This window comes from Puma concolor, chromosome A1 (genome assembly GCF_028749965.1).
Source record: "Puma concolor isolate L17-30 chromosome A1, mPumCon1.1.hap2, whole genome shotgun sequence".
Classification (NCBI taxonomy): Eukaryota; Metazoa; Chordata; class Mammalia; order Carnivora; family Felidae; genus Puma; species Puma concolor.
This window is the reverse complement of record NC_141667.1, coordinates 93343815-93368417: the sequence shown is the minus strand read 5'-3', so window position 1 is coordinate 93368417 and position 24603 is coordinate 93343815. Positions and strand designations below refer to the sequence as shown.

Below are 24603 nucleotides of genomic sequence, written 5' to 3'. Positions count from 1 at the left end.
GTGCAATATGAGTGTGCAGTAAAATATTAATCTTACCCCAAAAAGAGGTCTGACCTTTGCTTTCAGCTCCTGTGAGCTGAAAGCCTTGGAAGATCCTGCGGGAGAAGACTGTCTTTGTTTACATGGGCTGGGCCAGATAATGTATGCTAACAAAGTGATTTATGGTGGGGGCTTTGGACCAGCTTGACCACCTAAGGGGCTGGAAACTAAAGTCAGCCTTGCGGGCAGTAAACCATGTTTACATAACTGAGCTTCAATAAAAACTCTGAACATCAAGGCTGAAGTAAGCTTTCCTGGTTGGTAATACCTAGTGTATATTGTATGTCACATATCATTGCTGAGAGAGGTTTAGCACTGTTCAAGACTCTGAGAGAAAACAATGGAAAGCTAATGCCTAGAACTCTTCTGGATTCTGCCCCATATGCCTGTTCTCTTGGCTGATTTTTTTTTAAAGTTTATATATTTATTCTGAGAGAGAGACTGAGACAGCATGAGCAAGGGAAGGGCAGAGAGAGAGAGAGAGAAGAGAGAGAATCCCAAGCAGGCTTCTGCTTTGAGAGCACAGAGTCCTATGCAGGGCTCGAACTCATGAAACCATGAGGTCATGACTTGAGCGAAAACCAAAAATCAGACACTTAACCAACGGAGCCACCCAGCAGCCCCTCTCTTGGCTGATTTTTATCTGAATCTTTTCACTGTTATAAACTGTAACTGTAGGTATAATAACTTTAAATGAGTTCTGTGAGTCGTGAACTGTCATACCTAAGGTGGTCTTGGTGACCTTTGAACACTGTTGATGTGAGAAATGAATGTGGATTTAGGAACTCCCAAACTTGGCAATGAGTAATTGATGTTGTAAGGTTATAGGTTTCGTGGAGGACTTTTTGATACTTGTAACAATTAGTCTGAAAAAGGGACCCCAAATATCTCAAAGAATTGTGCCCCAAACTTCCTCAACCTTATGTGCCAGGCCTCAGGCTTCAAATTAATTGTGAACATATTCTTTTACGATTCTTTGAATAAATCCTAAATTTCCTACTGAAATTTATTTATCGTGGCCCTTGAGAACACTTTCTAAATCTTTTATTCTTAGGTTCTACTCGCTCTATTTTACTTGCTCCTTTTATTTTTATTTTCTGGATGATATTTATTTTCATGAACAGAACCCTAGCAAATACATCAAACAGCTAGTGTGGCTTGCTTGTTCTGTTTCATATTTCAGTAACAAAACAACTCACCATCTTTATTCTTTTGTATTTCTTTAAAATCATTTCTGCAAAAGCTTACACATTCCATGGGGAATGTTACTTTGGCCATCTACTAGGGATTAATTTGAAATCCCTGGGAAACTGCCAGGTTTTCTGGAAGCTGTAGAATATAGTGACATATATAAATCATTCTGCACTGTATTTCATATTGGATACCAATTTTTATCTGTGTTCCTTTCAGAATGGTATTTTGTTCCACAAGCCCTTTACAAAACCTGGACCCTGGTTCCTTCAAAGATTTCTTTCCTTCCCAAGCTCCCTCAGTGAAATTAGATGAGGCTTTCAAACTGCCTACCCAAAGACTTAACTTCAAAGGTCCAATTATAGGACATTTTTGTTTGATGGGGGAAGTAAAAAGAAAAACATGGGGACAAGTTCCATGTCTTTCTTACACTAGTGCATGGATCATGTTAAACCATTAAAATGAATATATGGATTCTCTGAGAAAATGCATTCCACTCCCATTGCTGCCCTCAGGAGATTTCTTGTGGCTCTGAGGTTTGCTCTCTTTTGTAATTACGTAAAAAAGGAGGTCTTTGGCTTCAGGAAATACTGCATTTCACTGAACTGATCTGGCTTTGCTTCATGTTCCTAGTATATATAAATCTCTGATTATATCTCAAGAAATCTTTACTAACCCACATATCTGATATTCACTTAAGAGTTTTTGCAGTATTATGTGCACTGTATTGTTCTTCCTGTTACACATTTTTCTCTCCAAAATGCACTCGTGGGAGATCTAATAATAATTGGCCACAACAATGCAAATATGTTACCTGTTTCTACTCTGACAATAAAGGGACTTTTCCTTTATTGCTTTTCAAACTGTCATACACTTTCATTTTCCTGTAATTAATACGAAAGCTGGTTGGCTGATATTTAATTCTTGACTGGGAAAGAGGGCTGTGATATCTTTCTAAAATCCCTTCCTCCTTAGGTATTCTGGCGGCTGGGAGCATTGGGAAAGAAGAGGAAATGGCACATCTTTGGGAATATTTTTGAAAACTTTTAACTTCTGGCCTCTCATGGAAAGGCTCACCTGACCCATAGAGGTCTGAGATGGAGGGATGTAACTCTCCACAGTAACATCACCCTCTCTGTTACTGGCAAGCTGGCATAGGTTATACCTGTGACTCCCTAGTCCACTGAGAGAGTGACAAGTTGAGCTAAGGAATTGCTGAGATTCAACACAGCCAGATTCTCACAGCTGAGATTCAACGCAGGGAAAAGGCCTGGGGACAGGGTAGCCACCTCCATTCCATCTGTGATTTTCTTGCAGATCCTTAACTCCAAGTGTCTGGGGAGCGGGCCGCTTCTTACAAAGCGCCAGAAGGGCCTCACTGAGAAATTCATAATATTTCTGTTAAGTCTTGACCCTGGAAAAAAACTCAGAAAAATCAAAGCTAAAGTTTCTAATTCTGTTGACTGTTACCTTTCTTCTCCCATAGTTGCTGGCATTTAGAATGCTCACTCTAAAAGTCACTCAATAGGTAGGACACACAACCATATTTAACTTCTTTTATGATGAGAGTCTCCTTAGGAAACAAGGATACCCTAGGAAATATATCATATAGGATGATTGCCTATAAAGATTTATGAAACATAAAATATGCCATTCTAAACTGTGGTTATATACTTAAACTATCTGATTTCCAGCACTCAGATTTTGACTGTCGTAAGAAATAGTCCTACAGAAGAAACAGAACTGGAAAATCATGTGCTTTTTTTAAAGTTTATTTTTATTTATTTTAAGAGAGAGAGAGAGAGAGAGTAAGCAGGGGAGGGGCATGGAGAGGGAGGGAGACAGAATCCCAAGCAGACTCCACACTGTCAGTGCAGAGCCCCATGTGAGGCTTGAACTCACAAACCATGAGATGATGACTTGAGCCAAAATCAAGAGTCAGACCCTTAACCGACTGAGCCACCCAGGTGCCCCGATCATCTGCTTTTTAAAGATATCTACAGGAGATATTACCAGGAGTAGTAGGAGAGTAAGACCATCTTATTTTTTTTTCTTTTTTAGTATAACATCAGAAATGTAGAAATGCCTTTTCTTTTTTCTATAAAAGTACAAAACAGTCTGCCTCTCTAATAAAGCTCAATGCTCATCTCAAAATTTCCTAAGTCACACAGGGCATTTTGCATTGTATCAGAACAATCTGTAGTCTGACTCTATCCCTTCATAGTAGAAATTTCCATGATGTGGCAGTAGAGAAATTGGTGTCTGATAATTCCTACCCCACCTTAGGAACCTTTTCCTCACTCCACATCTCCTTGAAGAGTTTCATCCTATTTTGGTCAGAAATGACTTCGTACACAACTATGTATATGAACACAGTAGTGATTTCAGCATCCAGCCATGTGTCTTCGAAGCCAGACTGCTAAGGAGGAAAGAGTGTCAGGGAGTTGGAGAAAATAATTCTGGAGATGGACAAAGAGGTGGCAAAGTGAAAGCTCAAAGATGAAGCAGGTTGTGAGGGTGTGTGCATGCATTTGCTGTGCTTGACTAGGCATGGACTTTATTCTGTCTTCCTTATGTGTGTTCTCAGAAGAACATCTGGTCTAGCTGGAAAATCTGGGAGATCTTTAATGGAGACAGGATTGCAGATATAAATTTGGGATATACTTATACTAAAAGAATTATTCATTGCTGATCTGAAATTCAAATTTAACAGGGTATGCTGCATTTGTGTTTGGTAAATCTAGCAACTCTAAATGAAGAACATAGAGTAAATGGCCCTGAGTTGAGCAGCTGCAAACTCTACTTGGGTTTGAGCTGGATCCTGGGTCTTTTTATTTCAATGTGTTGAGAGCACAATGATTATTAAATTATATTTGACATCAGGAGGAAAAAAAATCACCTTTGCTAATGCTTATAGATATTACTAAACTACCAAAAAGAAGAAAATAAATCAAAAGTGAAACGTTGCTATGTAAAAGTAATATTTTTTTCACTCCCTTACGAAGAATGCCTTTCTTTAATTATTGTTAACTATTGAACATTTCATTTATCTGTACAAAATTAATTTTATTTCTTGTTTTATTGGAAAGCAGGAAATTAATTCCTGTGTTTGGTCTTCTGGGTTTTTTTTTTTTTTTTCTATAGAAAAATTGGAAAAAATACTCCTTTCATGCAGGTATAATCGCTGGGCTCATCTTTAATTTTTAAAATTATCCTTTAATCAGCTTTGTGTCTCAAATTACACCAGAAGCCTTATAATGATGAGAAATGTGTTGCTTCTACAATAAGGGCCCCAAGGGGCTTAGTACCTTAGCGCCTTGAGAGCCCTCCATACATATAAATAAGCTTTCTCTTTGAGATCCAACAAAAAGAAGTATGGACATGAGTGTCGTTGCCTAACGGGTCGTTTTATAGGGTGTGGCAGATCCAGAAATCCTTTTATAGATTCTTATAAGCATGGAATTATGACAGGCATCTTTTATCCTTTTTCGGATTTAAACTGTGGAATGAGTAGAAAAGGACTAGAACATGAATTCATTTTGAAAGTCAGAGACTTTCATTGCTTCACACACTACCGCTGAACGTGTGCTGGTGGACAGGAAAAACGGCATGTGTGCCCTGTGGAACTGACATCCTAGAGGGTTTTTTCACCTTCAAAATATGCATATTCAGCAGTCAAAATATTAGTTGTTTGGTAATTACTTAGAAATGAAGTGGGTTCATATTTTTTGCTGTATTCCAGCCAATGGTAAATGCATAGTTCCAACAACCAAAATAATGACATGTTTTTTTTTCTCTTACTCAGACTGATCAAATGCTCATTTTAATAGTGGGGATGGTAACTATCAGATTCAAGTTAAATAGGATTCTATTTTTTCTAATAAAACTATTAAAAATCTTTCACAGCTAAGCTCTGCTATTTCTGTCAGGTTCATCACTGCCTTTTAATGAATAATAACATTTTTGAAGTTTAAACAACTTATTAAAGGTTTAGAGCCTTGACTATTCTATTGTGGACCTATTGCTAATCAGTATTTTTAGTGTGTCAACATTTTTAATCAGTGGCTAGGGTCATAGTTGGGCTAACACTTGAAGGTCCCTCACAGTCGTAATACAAGCACGACTTAATAAGAGAATGTGTAATTATTTTCCATGAGGGATAATGTCATTAAACAATTGTGCTTAATAATATATGTCAAACAAAAACATGAGATATTCAGAATTTTCACTGTGGATATTTTTATGAATTTCTGATGAGTGATTGTGGATTAGGACAACAAAAATTAAGACACTTAAAATTTTTTGGCATTTGAGCCTTGGGAAAATTAAGGCCATAAATATAATAATGATATGTAATAACAAAAATTACTTTCAATGAACATTTTACTTTAATAGCATGTTATGTAATGTATTTCATGTGTTTTTCACACATTTTTTCATCCATGCAGAACCATCTGTTACCTAGAAAAAGTATATGGTTTCAAATTTTAAGGTAACTTATCAAATTTTCCAGAAACCAAGAAGTTCTTATGTTTTTAGGATATAAGATAATTAACACAAATAAAAAAAAAAAAAAAACATGTATTTAACCCTCACTGCATTTTTCTGCATTGTTTGCTCCTTTCTCCATTGTCAAAAACAAAACCCACAGATCCAAAAAGGCATCAGTTAGGCCAAGTTTGAAAATTAGGGTTTAATACATAATCTGACTGCAGTTAACCTCCCCCGGAAATGCAGTCTTAACTGGTCGGTCAGGAATTTTCTGATGGGCGCCAAGGAGTCTGCCACATGGGCTCTCTCCATCCCCCAGAGGAAGATGAAGTAATCTGCCTGATAAGACTCTTTGCTTTGACCCCTAAGGGAAAGCAGCCTTGCCTGGAACAATCCTCTTGTGCTAGTAACTCTTGTCCTATCCCCCCTCTATAAAAACCTTCCATTTTGTACAACTCTTTTGAGCTCCCTCTACTAGCTAGAAGGGATGCTGCCCATTCATACATCATTTAATAAAGCCAATTAGATCTTCACATTTACTGGGTTGAATTAAAAAAAAAATTAATGTTTATTTATTATTGACAGACAGAGAGACATAGAGTGTGAGCAGGGGAGGGATAGAGAGAGGGAGAGACACAGAATCTGAAGCAGGCTCCAGGCTCTGAGCTGTCAGCACAGAGCCGGACGTGGGGCTCGAACTCAGGATCTGTGAGATTATGACCTGAGCTGAAGTCCATTCCCTAACCAAATGAGCCACCCAGGTGCCTCTTGAATGTTTGTTTTTTAACATCTTGAACTTCTGTCTCACTGAGAATGAGGTTTCATACCATCTGTGCTGGGATATTATATGTCACTAAATAAGAGTCATAGCGGGCAGGGATGTTTTTCTTCCCCTTGTTCCCAGCCCACTCCCAAATCGGTGAGTTTTATGGATTTTGTGCCTGATGTTTGTTTTTTTTTCTGCTACCTTATGGTGTGTCCTCAGACCAGCACTCTTTTTTTTGTTTGTTTGTTTGTTTGTTTGTTTTAAATGAAGAAGATTAAAAAATCCAAATGGCATCTAAGAAATGTAAAGGCTTCAATGACCAAAATTATTTTACATTGTTAGTCTTTAATATTATAGAATGTGAAATAACATACAAAGAATTTTCTTTGCAACTTCAAAATTGATCCCTGAAGAAAGGCAATCAGCTTTCTATTGCTGTCTCCAAATAACCTGAACAACTTCTTAATGAGCTCCTTCGGATCAATGGCTTCTGACTGTTCCTGTGGCTAGTCTATCATTCTAGCTTGCCTTTTATTTCCAGCATTTAGCCAGTTACTCGATTCTACAATTATAATTATTGAAGTTACTAACCTTCTCTTGCTCACCTCCATCCCAGTAGCCCCATTTCCTGGTCCTCCCTTCCTTTCCTTCTCATAAACCATTTACCCTGGGTTCAGGAACGAACATCTCTGGGTAGGCAGAACACTTGGAGTTCATGTTAAATATGGAAATGGAAATACAGTCCTCCGTGTAGCTCATCTGCCCTTGTCTATTTGTGTCTGGACTTGCATCCAGTCTTGTGCCTTGTTTCTGACCCCAAGTCCCCATCTCACAACTGATTCTGATAAGTGATTCCATATTGTGTTGTTCTCTGTGCACCTTAATAACTGCTATCATACTTCCCATTGGTGACAATATGCTGCTTTCTGAACTTAAATTTGTTCAGTGTGGATGTCCTTTCCCATTCCAGCAGGCAGATCCAGATCTGCAAATGGCTTTTCACATTGATAGATCAATTTTTCTATAGTGGGTTTTTTTACTGAGATGTGGCTTTCTTGGTCCGAGGCCTTAGTAAAATTTACAGGGACTCCATTCTCTTTTTGTCAAGAACATGAATTATAAAAGCTACATAAGGAATCATTGGATTTCCTTGAATTATTTAGTTGGTATACACAGGTTATGTCAATAACTGAACGTCTTTACTTACATGTTTTTACTAAATATTTTGTCTCTGTATGTTATCAACCTTTATTAAAAAGGGTAACTCATCACTGAACTTTACATTCTGCCAAAACAGACACATTCTCAGGTGATGTCTTAAGTTTGAAAATCTAATAACATCCACATTAATGTGAATACGGACAATTGTTTATTCTTCATACCAACACATATCCAAGTAAGGTCCCATAATACTGGATTGCGACAAGGAAGAAAGCAGATACAATTTTAAATAAGTTGATACCAGATGGTGTTTATTTAAATTACACTGTCCCTATTTTTAGACAATGCTGAAACTATAGCATTGTTTCTTTAACTTAGCTCCAATTAAGTCACTCACCAAATACCTAAGTAAGTACACTACAGTGACTACATATAAATCTCTGTCATGTAGGGGCACAACTCATTTGCTATTTTTGAATCCGAGTGCTTTGTGTAGAGTCAATTTGTTGTCAGAAAATGCTTTCAGAAAAGCAGCATCTTCTCTTTCTCTCCCTGCTTTATTTGAAAATAGTAGTAAGACTCTGAGTGGATGAGGCTAATGGTCTCTAGGCAAGACAAGAGACTTGATGTCCTTGATCCTGCTGCTCAGAAACATGTGACTGTTCCACCTTGAAAGACTGATTCACTCTCTTTCACTTCCCCCAGCTAGAATCCTTCTCACCCAATGCCACTGGGGATTCCATTTATTTTACCTCCCAAGGGATTCTGTAGGTTCCAAATTTCTCACGCAGGTCAAATTTCAAAAGAGCAGCATGGCAATCCACTACTAAATTGACACCCCACCTGACCTCTGCCTCACTGAAGAGTTGGACTTCTGAGGCTTTAAATATTCACATTTAATTTCAGCTACCTGAGAGTGCCAGCTTCAGCAGGGATGAAAGGATGCCCTGTGGCATCTGTCCTTACTGATTAATTTGAATATATACTCCAATACAGATTATGAAGCCTTTGCTAATGGGGATTAGTGGAGTTGCTGCTTATTTTTTTTTCCACATCGATGTTGAAAAAAGAAAGGAAGTAGAGAAGAATGAGGATCTCTTCCCCGCCCCCCCCCCCCCCCCCGCCATTGGAGAGTCACAGACTTTTATGAAATGAGCATAATTTAATATTGTTCTTATTGTTCTCAGATTGTTCTAAGATCATGTTACTTATTTCCTATACTTGTTTTCTCAAGTTATACACTTGGCAGGTTATATTTGAAGTCTTCAAAATTAGCTGACTGTATCAAAGGTCTTCCACTATTCTCAAGTTCCTCATTAGACTGGGCTTTCTCTGACCCACTGTCATATCCAGGTTTTACCCCAGTGTATCCAGCAGAATGTAGACGGTAAATGCTTGCTGAATACATGATTGAATGAATATAAATGTCACATTCTTCGAGGTGCTTTCCCACCTAATCTGTGTTCCTAACTACTTAGATCTATTATTTAAATTTAAATTTTGTTTAAAGCTAATACATGTTTACTTTCTGGTGTTCATGAGAGAAGTGGCAAATGTTAAAATCTAAACTTACTTTTGGAGACAATGATTCATACTGACTTCCACTGACAAATTAGTGGCCAGCCAGTCCTAAAGAATTATAATATAATACATTCCATTCTGACTAGAAAAATCCAAAACTACACTTAGTTTCAAAAACTTAAAGTTGGTGCCAATTAGAGTCATCTTTCCCACATGTGCTTATTATTCAAATTAGCTGGAGCCTCTGTAAACATTTAGATTTCCAACTCATCCCCAGAGAGCCAGAGGCAGCACCCAGAAATCAGTATTTTTTAACAAGCTCCCCCATGAGTGTTATGATCAGGTAATTTTGGTAACCAGTGAATTAGAGTTCACCAAGATGTTGCAAGATTGTTCTTGATGAATATGTGGCATTCACTGTTCAGGGCCAATAAAATCTTACTGTAAACAGAGTTTTGGATTACGTTCTTTTATAGAATATCCAGAGTATAGTTGCAATTTTTTTTTGATTCATGCTTTTTAAAAACCTGGATAATTTGAGGGAGGGAGACAAATAGAATATTACCAGCTTCTTTTTTTCCCCCAAGAAGAAAGCCCCCATGGTGTGAATTCAGGTTTATTTAAACACCATGACATTATGACTAATATATTGGATGAGAAAATCCATTTTCATTTCTAATTTTTCCATATAAGAAGGCTTCCTGAAATTTATTATTGTTTTACTTTGGCTTATAACCTTAAAAATTAAATACTGAAAGTGTCTGTCAAATTTTGCAATTTTCCTGCTAACTGCAATAAAAAACAGCTCCAGGCGTATAAAACAAATGTCACTTTCATGAGAGCAAAGGAACATTTGGCTTTCAACTAAAAAATATATCTGAATCCATGTTGTAGAGAAATATTAAAGTTGGTTAAATGTTAGAAAATGTAGACTAGAAAGAGAAAAATAAGATTGTAGAGATCGTAATGAGGTAGTGTCATCACGTGCTCAATCATGAAAGATAAAATGTAGAATTTTGTCAAAAAACAAAATGTTAAAATAAATTATAGTTCTTGGGCGCCTGGGTGGCGCAGTCGGTTAAGCGTCCGACTTCAACCAGGTCACGATCTCACGGTCCGTGAGTTCGAGCCCCGCGTCGGGCTCTGGGCTGATGGCTCAGAGCCTGGAGCCTGTTTCCGATTCTGTGTCTCCCTCTCTCTCTGCCCCTCCCCCGTTCATGCTCTGTCTCTCTCTGTCCCAAAAATAAATAAACGTTGAAAAAAAAATAGGAAAATAAATTATAGTTCTTATATAAGTTCTGAAAAGGTAGTGAGAAACTGACAATTCAATGAAGAGAACAGGCATCTATTTCTCTTCAGTTGACTTTTGGCATACACACACAAATACATATACATAATATACGTTGATACGTATATTTAGATACTCTTACATACATATATACTTTTTCCTTGACATCGCTTTCCTGAGGCTTAGTCTGTTATGACTAATAAAAACCAGAAAGGATATTCATACATTTTTTAAAAAAATTGACATTCTTACATTTTTAGTATTTCATTTACACCACCTGTGGTAAACCTAGAAAATTGCTATTATTTTGAGATTGTTTTTCTGAAGTAATCTTATTTCTGGATCTGTATCACAATTCAATATAAACAGCCTAAAATCTATTAGAGCAAAGTGGTCAATAAAAACAGAAGGACACATAAAAGAATTAGAAAAATTTTTGAAAATATTTCCTTGGAAAGGTACATACAGAAAACATTTCACAAGCCATGTTTTGCCCTGCAACATTCAATTTATTTGTCATATTTGTGTGGATGAAAGTTTGTAGTTGAATTTGCACTTGTAAACATTGCAGACTTTCTCCCTTATGGAAAGTAACCATGGGAAAGAAGACACAAATAATATTAGGAATCAATAGGAAATGGCTTATTCAGAAAAATTAATTTCTGAGTATAAGTAATATACCTAGTAAAAATAATAATAATAATAACAAAGCACAATAGTTATTTGGATTATATATAAACATTTATTTTGATTGGTATATGTATATATTGGAATGTGTGTATATATATATATATATATATGTGTGTATATATATATATACGCACACACACACATATATATATTTTTTTCCAAGTGTTCAAAGAACTTTTACAGTTCCTTCTAATACATTATTTCTTTATCATAATAGTATTGCTATATTCTTATGTACAGTTTGTTGGTGTTTGTCATTCCCTTCAGGAGTAAATAGTAAACTTACCTAAGGCTTTTCTTCAACATACCAAATTATTTACAATACCATAAACAAACTGGCTAAATTTAATTTTAAAACTACCAATTACATGGTATAAGTTTATCCAATTGTTATGTTTATAAATATTAAAATGGTTTAACTCTTCAGAAATTTTTACATTGAATAGATGATAGTGATTTATTGGCTCCCATAAGAATTCTGGCTTATATCCTGTTCACCAAGTATCAATTTACTTTCATAGGTGACCAACTTGCCAGTGGGAGCCTATTTTTTTTTACAGTAAGACTTATTTGGGGAATGTCAAAATCATATGTTATAATAAATGTGGTTCCTAAGTCCATGGATTGATAGTCATGGTCTATTTTGTGTTTCTAGAGGCAGGTTTCTGGGGCTCTACATTAATTTGAAGGTAGACTAAGTTTGTATGCTACAAAGCCTAAAGAAATCACTGCAATAACATCAAAAAATTATACCAAGTAAGTGAACAACAACAATAACAACAACAACAAAATCTTAACTGGAATCATTAAAAAAACTTCAATTAATCCAAAAGAAGATAGAAACAAAAAAAAAAAATGGAAAAAGATGCAACAAGTAGAAAATAAGCAGAAAGATGATAGATTTTAAACCCAATCATATTAATTTTCATATCAAATATAAATGGCTTAAATGCTCTAGTCAAAAAGCAGAGATAGTAGGATGGAAAAAGGAGACCCAACTATATGCTGCATAGAAGAAGTGCATTTCAAATATAAGGTACAATAGGTTAAAAGTAAAAGAATGAAAAACACACACCAACATAGCATTAATCAAAAGAAAACTGGAGTGCCTCTATTAACAGCAAAATAGAATCCAGATCAAAAAATATTTCCAGGGATAAAGGTCATTTTCCAATAATAAAGGAGCTAGTTGATGCAGTGGACTCCACAGTCCTAATTGTTCACACATCTTTTAACAGAGCTTCAAAATACATCAAGCAGGGGCGCCTGGGTGGCTAAGCGTCTAACTCCGGCTCAGGTTATTGATCTCACAGTTTGGTTTGTGAGTTCGAGCCCTCTCTCTGCCGGGCTCTCTGCCCTCAACACAGATCCTGTTTCAGATCCTTTATTCCCCCTCTCTCTGTCCCTCCCCTGCTTACATGCTCTCTCTCTGTCTGTATCAAAATAAATAAATAAATAGAAATACATTCAAAATACATCAAGCAAACGCTGATATAACTATAAGAAGCAACAAAGAACATGACAATTATAGTTGGAAATTTCCACATTGCTCTTTCTGTAATTGATAGTACAAGGATATAGAAAATCAGTAAGGATATAGAATACCTGAATACTATCAAGTAACCTGGTCAACTTGATGAAAATTTTATATACAGTTCAGACAGATAATAAGTGTATTAACATGCAAATGCCTAATCTATTAATTAAAGGAAAAATTAAAAAATTGTTTACATATAATCATGAAATGACAAGCTTAATGTAAATGGAGTCAAAAAATATTTAATCAGTACAACAGTTTAGTCATATTTTTCATTATACCTCCTCCCTAAATCAATCTATACAAGGATTTTGCTATTACAGATATGCTTTTTAGTGAACATTACACATGGAAAATGTATGAGAATACTTATCTCTTTTAAAATTAATTTTAAGAGCTATATAATTTATGAAGTTTAAAAAGCTTCATCTTACGGAACAGATTTTCGTTTTCTATGCATCAGAATGCCTACTGTGAAAAGGTGAAAGGTAGGAACTGAAATAGTTATTTACAATAAATCATGGCAGATATTTGACTACAGTCAAAAATACATTTGAAGACAGTTTCACAAAAAACCCTATATACACTCAATCTAAGATGCTACTGATTAGAAAACATGCCATTATTTTAGGTTCCTCTAGAAAATAATAAATGCCTCCAATTAAAATTATGACATTGTAAGATATACCAATTTCTGAGATGTTAAAATGTAAAATGTGTGTGTGTTCTGAGATGTTAAATGTATCTCTAGATGCTAAATGGATGTGTTCTGAGATATTGAAAGGTAAATAGGTGTGGATTTTATAATCTAAACCTAAAGATATGTCTCCCCTGAAATGAATTTTATGTGAAGTGAATTCAGACTCTGTTGACTCACTGAAATAGCCATCTAGGCTTAGTATTTCTTGGAAAATTAATAAATTCTCTGTCTTGAATTTTTGAAAAAGCAAGATATTCCCAACTCTCTGCTGGTGAATAATATACCAGGGAATAAAAGGGCTACACAAAATGGAAAAAGTCATTGTGAACTCAGAAATACTTAATGTATTATATATTTCCCCCCAAACCCTTGAAGTAAGAAGTTTGTTTCTGTTGATGTCTTTAGAAAACTAGAGTTCTTAGCACAAACATTCCAAGCAATGAATGAGTTTCAGTGTCATTGGCCCAACTAAGGCTATATTTTAACATCTGGCCCAATTAGTTATTGATATGAACCCTGAGCACTTCCATTTTCTAGGGCCCCACACAAATTCAGACCAGGAGATACTACAGGAAGATATTTAGAATGGTAAGAACATTTAGAAAAACAATTACAAATAGTATAGTGTAGAATTGGATGTTGCAATAATATATATTTATTACCATAATATTAAAACAGCTTACACAGGTTAAAAAAACTAAACAAATCTATGAATTAAAACACAATGAAGGAAACTGAGCGGAGAAACATCCTGTATTTTAATTTTGATGAAACAGTATAATAGTCAAAATTTGTTCATTTCTAAAATTCCTATTGTCAAAATAATCAAGGAAATATATAACTTAAAAATCTTTTAGTTAATTTTTAAAATATTTTTTGCCAAACTACATTTTTTGCCTAATATCAGTAACGTTTTTTAATAGTAAAGTTAATAGTGACAAGTATTCAGACAATAAGTATTTACATGTGCTTTAAGTTAAATTATTCAAGCTCCTATTAGGTTTATAAAATATAAGCAAATTTTACTTAGCTGGATCTTAGATAATTGATACTATGGAAAATGTTAGAATTTTTAATTTAACATACATTTTTCAGTGGATATAGCCATTATTTTTAATACATATGTCTAAGCAGTTCATTCAGTCATATTCAGATAGAGTTTGGTCCTTCACTTTGCATGTTATAAACCACCTGGATCACTTACCTTATCTTTTCTTTGCTTTTCATCCTGGTATACAGTCCAGTGTTCTCCATCATTGCTGTATGCTAGTTTGTAAGAACCTACGAACTGTACATGACCAAAATCTTTAGCTCCTTGTGTAATGATGCCAGTTACTTTGGTAGGGACCAGAAGGTCCACCTAAAAAAAGGAAAAGACATAATTTAAATGCCACAGCAGAGTCCATTATAAATGTGCAAGTTGCTCAAATTCAGGAGATTAAGTAACATACATGTTAAAGCCAAAGATCCACTGATTATTTGTATTTTGAAACTGATGACTGAGTCTGTGATTGGCTAATAATTTTGACTTTGCCACTGGATAAACTTAGTTGAAAACCTGAATAACTATTTTGACTGTTTTAAAATAAAATGATGGTCATTTTAGTCTATAATTCCTCTAGCTGTGCAGTTTTGTGCAACTAAGATTGAACAGGGCAGTCAGGGCTGATATTCTTGGGATGAAGGTCTTCCCCAGCTTGTCTTCCAGAGCTTGTGCTTATAATTCAGTTTTCTGACTTTACTGGTCATTTCAATTTTAATAAAAATCAGACTCTAGTTGTATACACATTAGGAATAGAAATGATATTATATCTATCACAGTTAAACATTAAATACAAAGTCAACATTATTTCCATGAGTTTTAATCAGCTCAGGAATATATAATTGAATAATAGTAATCATGTACAATGAAAATCTTGTTTAGAAAACTACAATTCTAAAAATGTTGAGGAGAAAGTTGGACATTCTTCAAAAATGAAAGAGGATTACAGTATGCATCCCTGACTTGTGGGATCTGTGCTCATGAGGTGTTTTTTCCTACAAAATACATACTTACAAAAGCAAAACACGCATGGAGACTCAGTAAGCATTAAATTAATCAAGATATGATTGAAATGCAAAAGACAGCATTGATTTTCATGAAAAAGAATACATAACATTGAATAATTTAGTAGAATTCTGTTCTCTAATTCATGAAGCTTTTCTTATATCTTATTATGTTAATTAAAAAAATATAGGAATCTTTGTTTTCCATGTGGACAATTCTCATAAGAGCTTTACCTTTAGGTTTATTAATGTTCCTTGATCTACAGCTTCCGCTCTCCTTCCACAATAGCGACCTACTTCCTCCTACTTCCTGTGACTAAGTGCCCTGCTTACATCCTTGATCTTATCATCTTTCACTGTCATGATCCCATATGTGACCTTGATGGCTTTCAACCACTATGTCCTTTTGTTTCTATTTCAGGTTCTTTATCCTGTGAGATGTATGCAGCCACAAATAGACAGTCATGGGTCAGATATAGTCCATGAATGAAAAGAGAGAGCCAGGGTGAATGTACTGAATAGACCATATTTAGTGACTGTATTTAGATGCTTTTCAGTAAAGATATGAAAAAAGTTCCCAAAGTTTCACAGCCTAGGCAAATTTCTTTAAAAATTCACAGGGGATTTGACCACTTTTTGTAACACTGTTTAATTAAAGACATCAGACTCAACTTGGACAATGAATTAAGACAGAAAACTAACTTTAATTCTTTATTAAAATACTTTAGAAAGTTTATCAAAACTAGAAAATATTTTTGTTTCTGCATATTTCCTAACATGTATTTATATCATCTAAAATATCTATCCTGCAGCAAAGCAAGGTGGCAAAATGATGATACCTGGGAAGGAAACTTTTGTTGCCTCATACACACTATGCTAAGTGCTTTCTTGTGTGTCCTCAATGAATCCTCTCTACAGCCCTGTACAGTACCTTTGAGATGAGGGAACAGAGGCTAATATATTATGATGTGTGATCCAAAGATAGATAGCGAGTAAAGGGAGGATACTAGATTCCAATTCAACATTCTGATTCAAAGTTCCATCATACATAAAAATTCTCACTCAATGATTTCTTGCTATTCTTTGTGATTATTTCAGAAATTTCTGGAGAATCTCAAAGTTTCCTCACTACACTCATTAAACTTACAGAAACTCTAAGCTCCAAACCAAAACAATCCTGGATTTATAATACGAGAAGAGCCCTGTAATTTTTGTTAATGTTTGTTTGTTTGTTTGTTTGTTTGTTTTTGAGAGAGAGAGAGAAAGAGAGAGAGGGAGAGAACATGTGCACATGAGTTAGGGGAGGGGCAGTGAGGGAGGGAGAGAGAGAATCCCAAGAAGGCTCTGTGCTGTCAGCGCAGACATGGGGCTCAAACCCACAAACCATGAGATCATGACCTGAGCCGAAATCAAGAGTTGGACACTTAACCGTCCGAGCCACTCAGGTGCCCCAGAAGAGCCCTGTGTTTTAACATGAACTTTGGCTCTGTTACTTCACCTATCCAGGCTTAAAAATACAGATTGCTTTTGTTCTAAGTCCAAATATAATTGTGCAGACACCTAGGCATTGCTACTGGTCTTCAAAATGCTTTTAATGTTGTTGACACTCAATTAAATGGGCAAAAAATCTTCCAACACTCTGAGTCACTGTGTTGCTTGCAAGGCTATAAACACACAGGAACTCAAACTGTCTCCAAGAATATGAACATTTCCATGGCTTGATTCTTCACTCTTTAAACCTCTATGAGTGTTTAGCTACAATGACGCAATGAAGAGTCTTATAGCGTATCTCTTTTTCTGTGGTATTTCTTAAAGTCAGCTGGGTTTCCTGCTGGGTGGAGATGTTTTCTCCTTAAGCTGTGTTTCTTGGCTCTTTCTAACAGATACGTTTTTCTCCCACTCTAACTGCTCCCCTTCTCCAGCTTTTTTGTTTGTTTGCTTGTGATCTAGAAATGTTTTTCTTTTTTCTTCCAGTTAAGTAAATTTCTCTACTTTAATAGTCAGCAATCTGTTTCAAGCTGGATTTGTCCTAAAATTTGCTACTTAATGTAGCAAAAAAACTTAGAATACCAGGCCTAAGCAAACCTTCTTTAATGTAAAAGTAATCAGCATCCCACACTTAACACGAAGCTGCTGCAACAGGGTATATACAGATCTCACTTTGAAACACACTCACAGACATGTCACCCTCATGTTCAGCATGCAGGATGATCCCAGAAAAGCTCATTTATCTGGATCCATGCTAACCCTTAGCTCATGAGCACTTTGCCCTCTTATGGATCTTCTGAGTTAAACTTGTACTGCAAACATGCTAGACAAAATGCCTTCAGCTGCTTTATTTTATTTATTTTTTTTTTTATTTATATATGAAATTTATTGTCAAATTGGTTTCCATACAACACCCAGTGCTCATCCCAAAAGGTGCCCTCCTCAGTACCCATCACCCACCCTCTCCTCCCTCCCACCCCCCATCGACCCTTAGTTTGTTCTCAGTTCTCAACAGTCTCTTATGCTTTGGCTCTCTCCCACTCTAACCTCTTTTTTTTTTTTTTTTTTTTTTTTGTTCCCCTCCCCCATGGGTTTTTCTTAAGTTTCTCAGGATCCACATAAGAGTGAAACCATATGGTATCTGTCTTTCTCTGTATGGCTTATTTCACTTAGCATCACACTCTCCAGTTCCATCCACGTTGCTACAAAAGGCCATATTTCATTTTTTCTCATTGCCACGTAGTACTCCATTGTGTATATAAACCACAATTTCTTTATCCATTCATCAGTTGATGGACATTTAGGCTCTTTCCATAATTTGGCTATTGTTGAGAGTGCTGCTATGAACATTGGGGTACAAGTGCCCCTATGCATCAGTACTCCTGTGTCCCTTGGATAAATTCCTAGCAGTGCTATTGCTGGGTCATAGGGTAGGTCTATTTTTAATTTTCTGAGGAACCTCCACACTGCTTTCCAGAGCGGCTGCACCAATTTGCATTCCCACCAACAGTGCAAGAGGGTTCCCGTTTCTCCACATCCTCTCCAGCATCTATAGTCTCCTGATTTGTTCATTTTGGCCACTCTGACTGGCGTGAGGTGATATCTGAGTGTGGTTTTGATTTGTATTTCCCTGATAAGGAGCGACGCTGAACATCTTTTCATGTGCCTGTTGGCCATCCGGATGTCTTCTTTAGAGAAGTGTCTATTCATGTTTTCTGCCCATTTCTTCACTGGGTTATTTGCTTTTCGGGTGTGGAGTTTGGTGAGCTCTTTATAGATTTTGGATACTAGCCCTTTGTCCGATATGTCATTTGCAAATATCTTTTCCCATTCCGTTGGTTGCCTTTTAGTTTTGTTGGTTGTTTCCTTTGCAGTGCAGAAGCTTTTTATCTTCATAAGGTCCCAGTAATTCACTTTTGCTTTTAATTCCCTTGCCTTTGGGGATGTGTCGAGTAAGAGATTGCTACGGCTGAGGTCAGAGAGGTCTTTTCCTGCTTTCTCCTCTAAGGTTTTGATGGTTTCCTGTCTCACATTCAGGTCCTTTATCCATTTTGAGTTTATTTTTGTGAATGGTGTGAGAAAGTGGTCTAGTTTCAACCTTCTGCATGTTGCTGTCCAGTTCTCCCAGCACCATTTGTTGAAGAGACTGTCTTTTTTCCATTGGATGTTCTTTCCTGCTTTGTCAAAGATGAGTTGGCCGTACGTTTGTGGGTCTAGTTCCGGGGTTTCTATTCTATTCCATTGGTCTATGTGTCTGTTTTGGTGCCAATACCATGCTGTCTTGATGATGACAGCTTTGTAGTAGAGGCTAAAGTCTGGGATTGTGATGCCTCCTGCTTTGGTCTTCTTCTTCAAAATTACTTTGGCTATTCGGGGCCTTTTGTGGTTCCATATGAATTTTAGGATTGCTTGTTCTAGTTTCGAGAAGAATGCTGGTGCAATTTTGATTGGGATTGCATTGAATGTGTAGATAGCTTTGGGTAGTATTGACATTTTGACAATATTTATTCTTCCAATCCATGAGCAGGGAATGTCTTTCCATTTCTTTAAATCTTCTTCAATTACCTTCATAAGCTTTCTATAGTTTTCAGCATACAGATCCTTTACATCTTTGGTTAGATTGATTCCTAGGTATTTTATGCTTCTTGGTGCAATTGTGAATGGGATCAGTTTCTTTATTTGTCTTTCTGTTGCTTCATTGTTAGTGTATAAGAATGCAACTGATTTCTGTACATTGATTTTGTATCCTGCAACTTTGCTGAATTCATGTATCAGTTCTAGCAGACTTTTGGTGGAGTCTATCGGATTTTCCATGTATAATATCATGTCATCTGCAAAGAGCGAAAGCTTGACTTCATCTTTGCCAATTTTGACGCCTTTGATTTCCTTTTGTTGTCTGATTGCTGTTGCTAGAACTTCCAGCACTATGTTAAACAACAGCGGTGAGAGTGGGCATCCCTGTCGTGTTCCTGATCTCAGGGAAAAAGCTCTCAGTTTTTCCCCGTTGAGGATGATGTTAGCTGTGGGCTTTTCATAAATGGCTTTTATGATCTTTAAGTATGTTCCTTCTATCCCGACTTTCTCAAGAGTTTTTATTAAGAAAGGGTGCTGGATTTTGTCAAAGGCCTTTTCTGCATCGATTGACAGGATCATATGGTTTTTCTCTTTTTTTTTGTTAATGTGATGTATCACGTTGATTGATTTGCGAATGTTGAACCAGCCCTGCATCCCAGGAATGAATCCCACTTGATCATGGTGAATAATTCTTTTTATATGCCGTTGAATTCGATTTGCTAGTATCTTATTGAGAATTTTTGCATCCATATTCATCAGGGATACTGGCCGGTAGTTCTCTTTTTTTACTGGGTCTCTGTCTGGTTTAGGAATCAAAGTAATACTGGCTTCATAGAATGAGTCTGGAAGTTTTCCTTCCCTTTCTATTTCTTGGAATAGCTTGAGAAGGATAGGTATTATCTCTGCTTTAAACGTCTGGTAGAACTCCCCTGGGAAGCCATCTGGTCCTGGACTCTTATTTGTTGGGAGATTTTTGATAACCGATTCAATTTCTTCGCTGGTGATGGGTCTGTTCAAGCTTTCTATTTCCTCCTGATTGAGTTTTGGAAGAGTGTGGGTGTTCAGGAATTTGTCCATTTCTTCCAGGTTGTCCAATTTGTTGGCATATAATTTTTCATAGTATTCCCTGATAATTGTTTGTATCTCTGAGGGATTGGTTGTAATAATTCCATTTTCATTCATGATTTTATCTATTTGGGCCATCTCCCTTTTCTTTTTGAGAAGCCTGGCTAGAGGTTTGTCAATTTTGTTTATTTTTTCAAAAAACCAACTCTTGCTTTCGTTGATCTGCTCTACAGTTTTTTTAGATTCTATATTGTTTATTTCTGCTCTGATCTTTATTATTTCTCTTCTTCTGCTGGGTTTAGGCTGCCTTTGCTGTTCTGCTTCTATTTCCTTTAGGTGTGCTGTTAGATTTTGTATTTGGGATTTTTCTTGTTTCTTGAGATAGGCCTGGATTGCAATGTATTTTCCTCTCAGGACTGCCTTCGCTGCGTCCCAAAGCGTTTGGATTGTTGTATTTTCATTTTCGTTTGTTTCCATATATTTTTTAATTTCTTCTCTAATTGCCTGGTTGACCCACTCATTCGTTAGTAGGGTGTTCTTTAACCTCCATGCTTTTGGAGGTTTTCCAGACTTTTTTCTGTGGTTGATTTCAAGCATCATAGCGTTGTGGTCTGAAAGTATGCATGGTATGATTTCAATTCTTGTAAACTTATGAAGGGCTGTTTTGTGACCCAGTATATGATCTATCTTGGAGAATGTTCCATGTGCACTCGAGAAGAAAGTATATTCTGTTGCTTTGGGATGCAGAGTTCTAAATATATCTGTCAAGTCCATCTGATCCAATGTCTCATTCAGGGCCCTTGTTTCTTTATTGATCGTGTGTCTAGATGATCTATCCATTTCTGTAAGTGGGGTGTTAAAGTCCCCTGCAATTACCACATTCTTATCAATAAGGTTGCTTGTATTTATGAGTAATTGTTTTATATATTTGGGCGCTCCGGTATTCGGCGCATAGACATTTATAATTGTTAGCTCTTCCTGATGGATAGACCCTGTCACTATTATATAATGTCCTTCTTCATCTCTTGTTACAGCCTTTAATTTAAAGTCTAGTTTGTCTGATATAAGGATGGCTACTCCAGCTTTCTTTTGGCTTCCAGTAGCATGATAAATAGTTCTCCATCCCCTCACTCTCAATCTAAAGGTGTCCTCAGGTCTAAAATGAGTCTCTTGTAGACAGCAAATAGATGGTTCTTGTTTTTTTATCCATTCTGATACCCTATGTCTTTTGGTTGGCGCATTTAGTCCATTTACATTCAGTGTTATTATAGAAAGATATGGGTTTAGAGTCATTGTGATGTCTGTATGTTTTATGCTTGTAGTGATGTCTCTGGTACTTTGTCTCACAGGGTCCCCCTTAGGATCTCTTGGAGGGCTGGTTTAGTGGTGACAAATTCCTTCAGTTTTTGTTTGTTTGGGAAGACCTTTATCTCTCCTTCTATTCTAAATGACAGACTTGCTGGATAAAGGATTCTCGGCTGCATATTTTTTCTGTCTAGCACACTGAAAATCTCGTGCCAATTCTTTCTGGCCTGCCAAGTTTCAAAAGAGAGATCAGTCACGAGTCTTATAGGTCTCCCTTTATATGTGAGGGCACGTTTACCCCTTGCTGCTTTCAGAATTTTCTCTTTATCCTTGTATTTTGCCAGTTTCACTATGATATGTCGTGCAGAAGATCGATTCAAGTTACGTCTGAAGGGAGTTCTCTGTGCCTCTTGGATTTCAATGCCTTTTTCCTTCCCCAGTTCAGGGAAGTTCTCAGCTATTATTTCTTCAAGTACCCCTTCAGCACCTTTCCCTCTCTCTTCCTCCTCTGGGATACCAATGATGCGTATATTATTTCTTTTTAGTGTATCACTTAGTTCTCTAATTTTCCCCTCATATTCCTGGATTTTTTTATCCCTCTTTTTCTCAGCTTCCTCTTTTTCCATAACTTTATCTTCTAGTTCACCTATTCTCTCCTCTGCCTCTTCAATCCGAGCCGTGGTGGTTTCCATTTTGTTATGCATTTCGTTTAAAGCGTTTTTCAGCTCCTCGTGACTGTTCCTTAGTCCCTTGATCTCTGTAGCAAGAGATTCTCTGCTGTCAGCTATACTGTTTTCAAGCCCAGCGATTAATTTTATGACTATTATTCTAAATTCACTTTCTGTTATATTATTTAAATCCTTTTTGATCAGCTCATTAGCTGTTGTTATTTCCTGGAGATTCTTCTGAGGGGAATTCTTCCGCTTGGTCATTTTGGATAGTCCCTGGCGTGGTGAGGACCTGCAGGGCACTTCCCCTGTGCTGTGGTGTATAACTGGAGTTGGTGGGCGGAGCCGCAGTCAGACCTGATGTCTGCTCCCAGCCCACCGCTGGGGCCACAGTCAGACTGGTGCGTGCCTTCTCTTCCCCTCTCCTAGGGGCGGGATTCACTGTGGGGTGGGGTGGTCTGTCTGGGCTACTTGCACACTGCCAGGCTTGTGATGCTGGGGATCTGGCGTCTTAGCTGGGGTGGGTAGGCAAGGTGCACAGGGGCAGGAGGGGCAGGCTTAGCTTGCTTCTCCTTAGGTGATCCACTTCAGGAGGGGCCCTGTGGCAGCAAGAGGGAGTCAGATCCGCTGCCGGAGGTTTGGCTCCGCAGAAGCGCAGAGTTGGGTGTTTGCGCGGAGCGAGCAAGTTCCCTGGCAGGAACTGGTTCTCTTTGGGATTTTGGCTGGGGGATGGGCGGGGAAGATGGCGCTGGCGAGCGCCTTTGTTCCCCACCAAACTGAGCTCTGTCGTCCGGGGGCTCAGCAGCTCTCCTTCCCTTTGTCCTCCAGCCTTCCCGCTTTCTGAGCAGAGCTGTTAACTTATGACTTCCCAGACGCTAAGTCGCGCTTGCTGTCGGAACACAGTCCGTCAGGCCCCTCCGCTTTTTGCAAGCCAGACTCGGGGGCTCTGCTTGGCCGGCGAGCCGCCCCTCCGCCCCGGCTCCCTCCCGCCAGTCCGTGGAGCGCGCACCGCCTCGCCGCCCTTCCTACCCTCTTCCGTGGGCCTCTCGTCTGCGCTTGGCTCCGGCGACTCCGTTCTGCTAATCCTCTGGTGGTTTTCTGGGTTATTTAGGCAGGTGTAGGTGGAATCTAAGTGATCAGCAGGACGCGCGGTGAGCCCAGCGTCCTCCTACGCCGCCATCTTCCCTTTTTCTTCTCAGCTGCTTTAGATAGACCTTTACCTCCAGAGGTTTGGCTCAAATACAGCAGGTTATTTAGGGCACTGAGCTGGCGTATGGGTAGACATTTGGCTTAGTGCTCTGCTCTTCATGTCTGGATCTGTATTAAATGTGCCTTATATGTAACAATCCCTCAATAAAAGTTTTGCTGGATTGAGTTAAAACTACTTCCTAAGTATGTTCTATGGACAAGAACCAACCATGCCTAAGGAGGCCACAAGGTACCATAGCAGAAAATGCCAAGAGTCTTTCTCTTGTTTCTGTACAGAGGATAACACCATTGGTCAAGGAAATATAGTATCACAGTGGCACCAACCAATTTTTACGGGGAAAGGCAACTAGTTAAAAATCTTCTCCGATCTTCTTAAGAGGCAGTCTATTGTGGAAGAGCTAGATGGTCTGGGTTCCCCAAATGGCTCTGCCCTCACTAGCTATATGCCCTTGGGAAAGCTACTTTATTTCTCTACATCTCAATTTCCTTATCTGAAAAATGAAGATAACAACCCTCATAGGATTTTTATGAGGATTAGGTGAGTTAATATTTACTAAGTGTGTAAAACAACATATAAAATATATTAAGGGCTATAATAGAATCTGCTAAGAGTAAAACAATAAATAAATCTGGGGAAATAATCTATTATCACTCTCAGAATGTTATTAGAAGCATAAATGTAGAAACAGAGAAAGAGGGTGGTTAGATTGTCCTACAAGCAACTTCTGGAACATAGTATATTTTGGTCACCTTCTTAAAAAAATAGTAATTTCATCTTCAATTAAAATAGAGAAAATGTGAAGCAACTGAAATTCCCATTTATGGATGAAATGTTTTACTAAAAGTAATATAATTTTATGGATT

General features: G+C 37.4%; 1 protein-coding gene across 2 annotated transcripts in view; it reads right to left on the bottom strand.

The window, feature by feature from the left end:
• EDIL3 (EGF like and discoidin domains 3) overlaps window positions 1-24603 on the bottom strand; it is a 427380-nt gene that overhangs the window by 9493 nt on the left and 393284 nt on the right. For both annotated transcript variants that reach the window (XM_086697330.1, XM_086697323.1), the window contains one exon: window positions 14589-14744. In XM_086697330.1, coding sequence (XP_086553456.1) covers window positions 14589-14744 — 156 coding nt within the window. The remainder of the gene's footprint in view (window positions 1-14588; window positions 14745-24603) is intronic.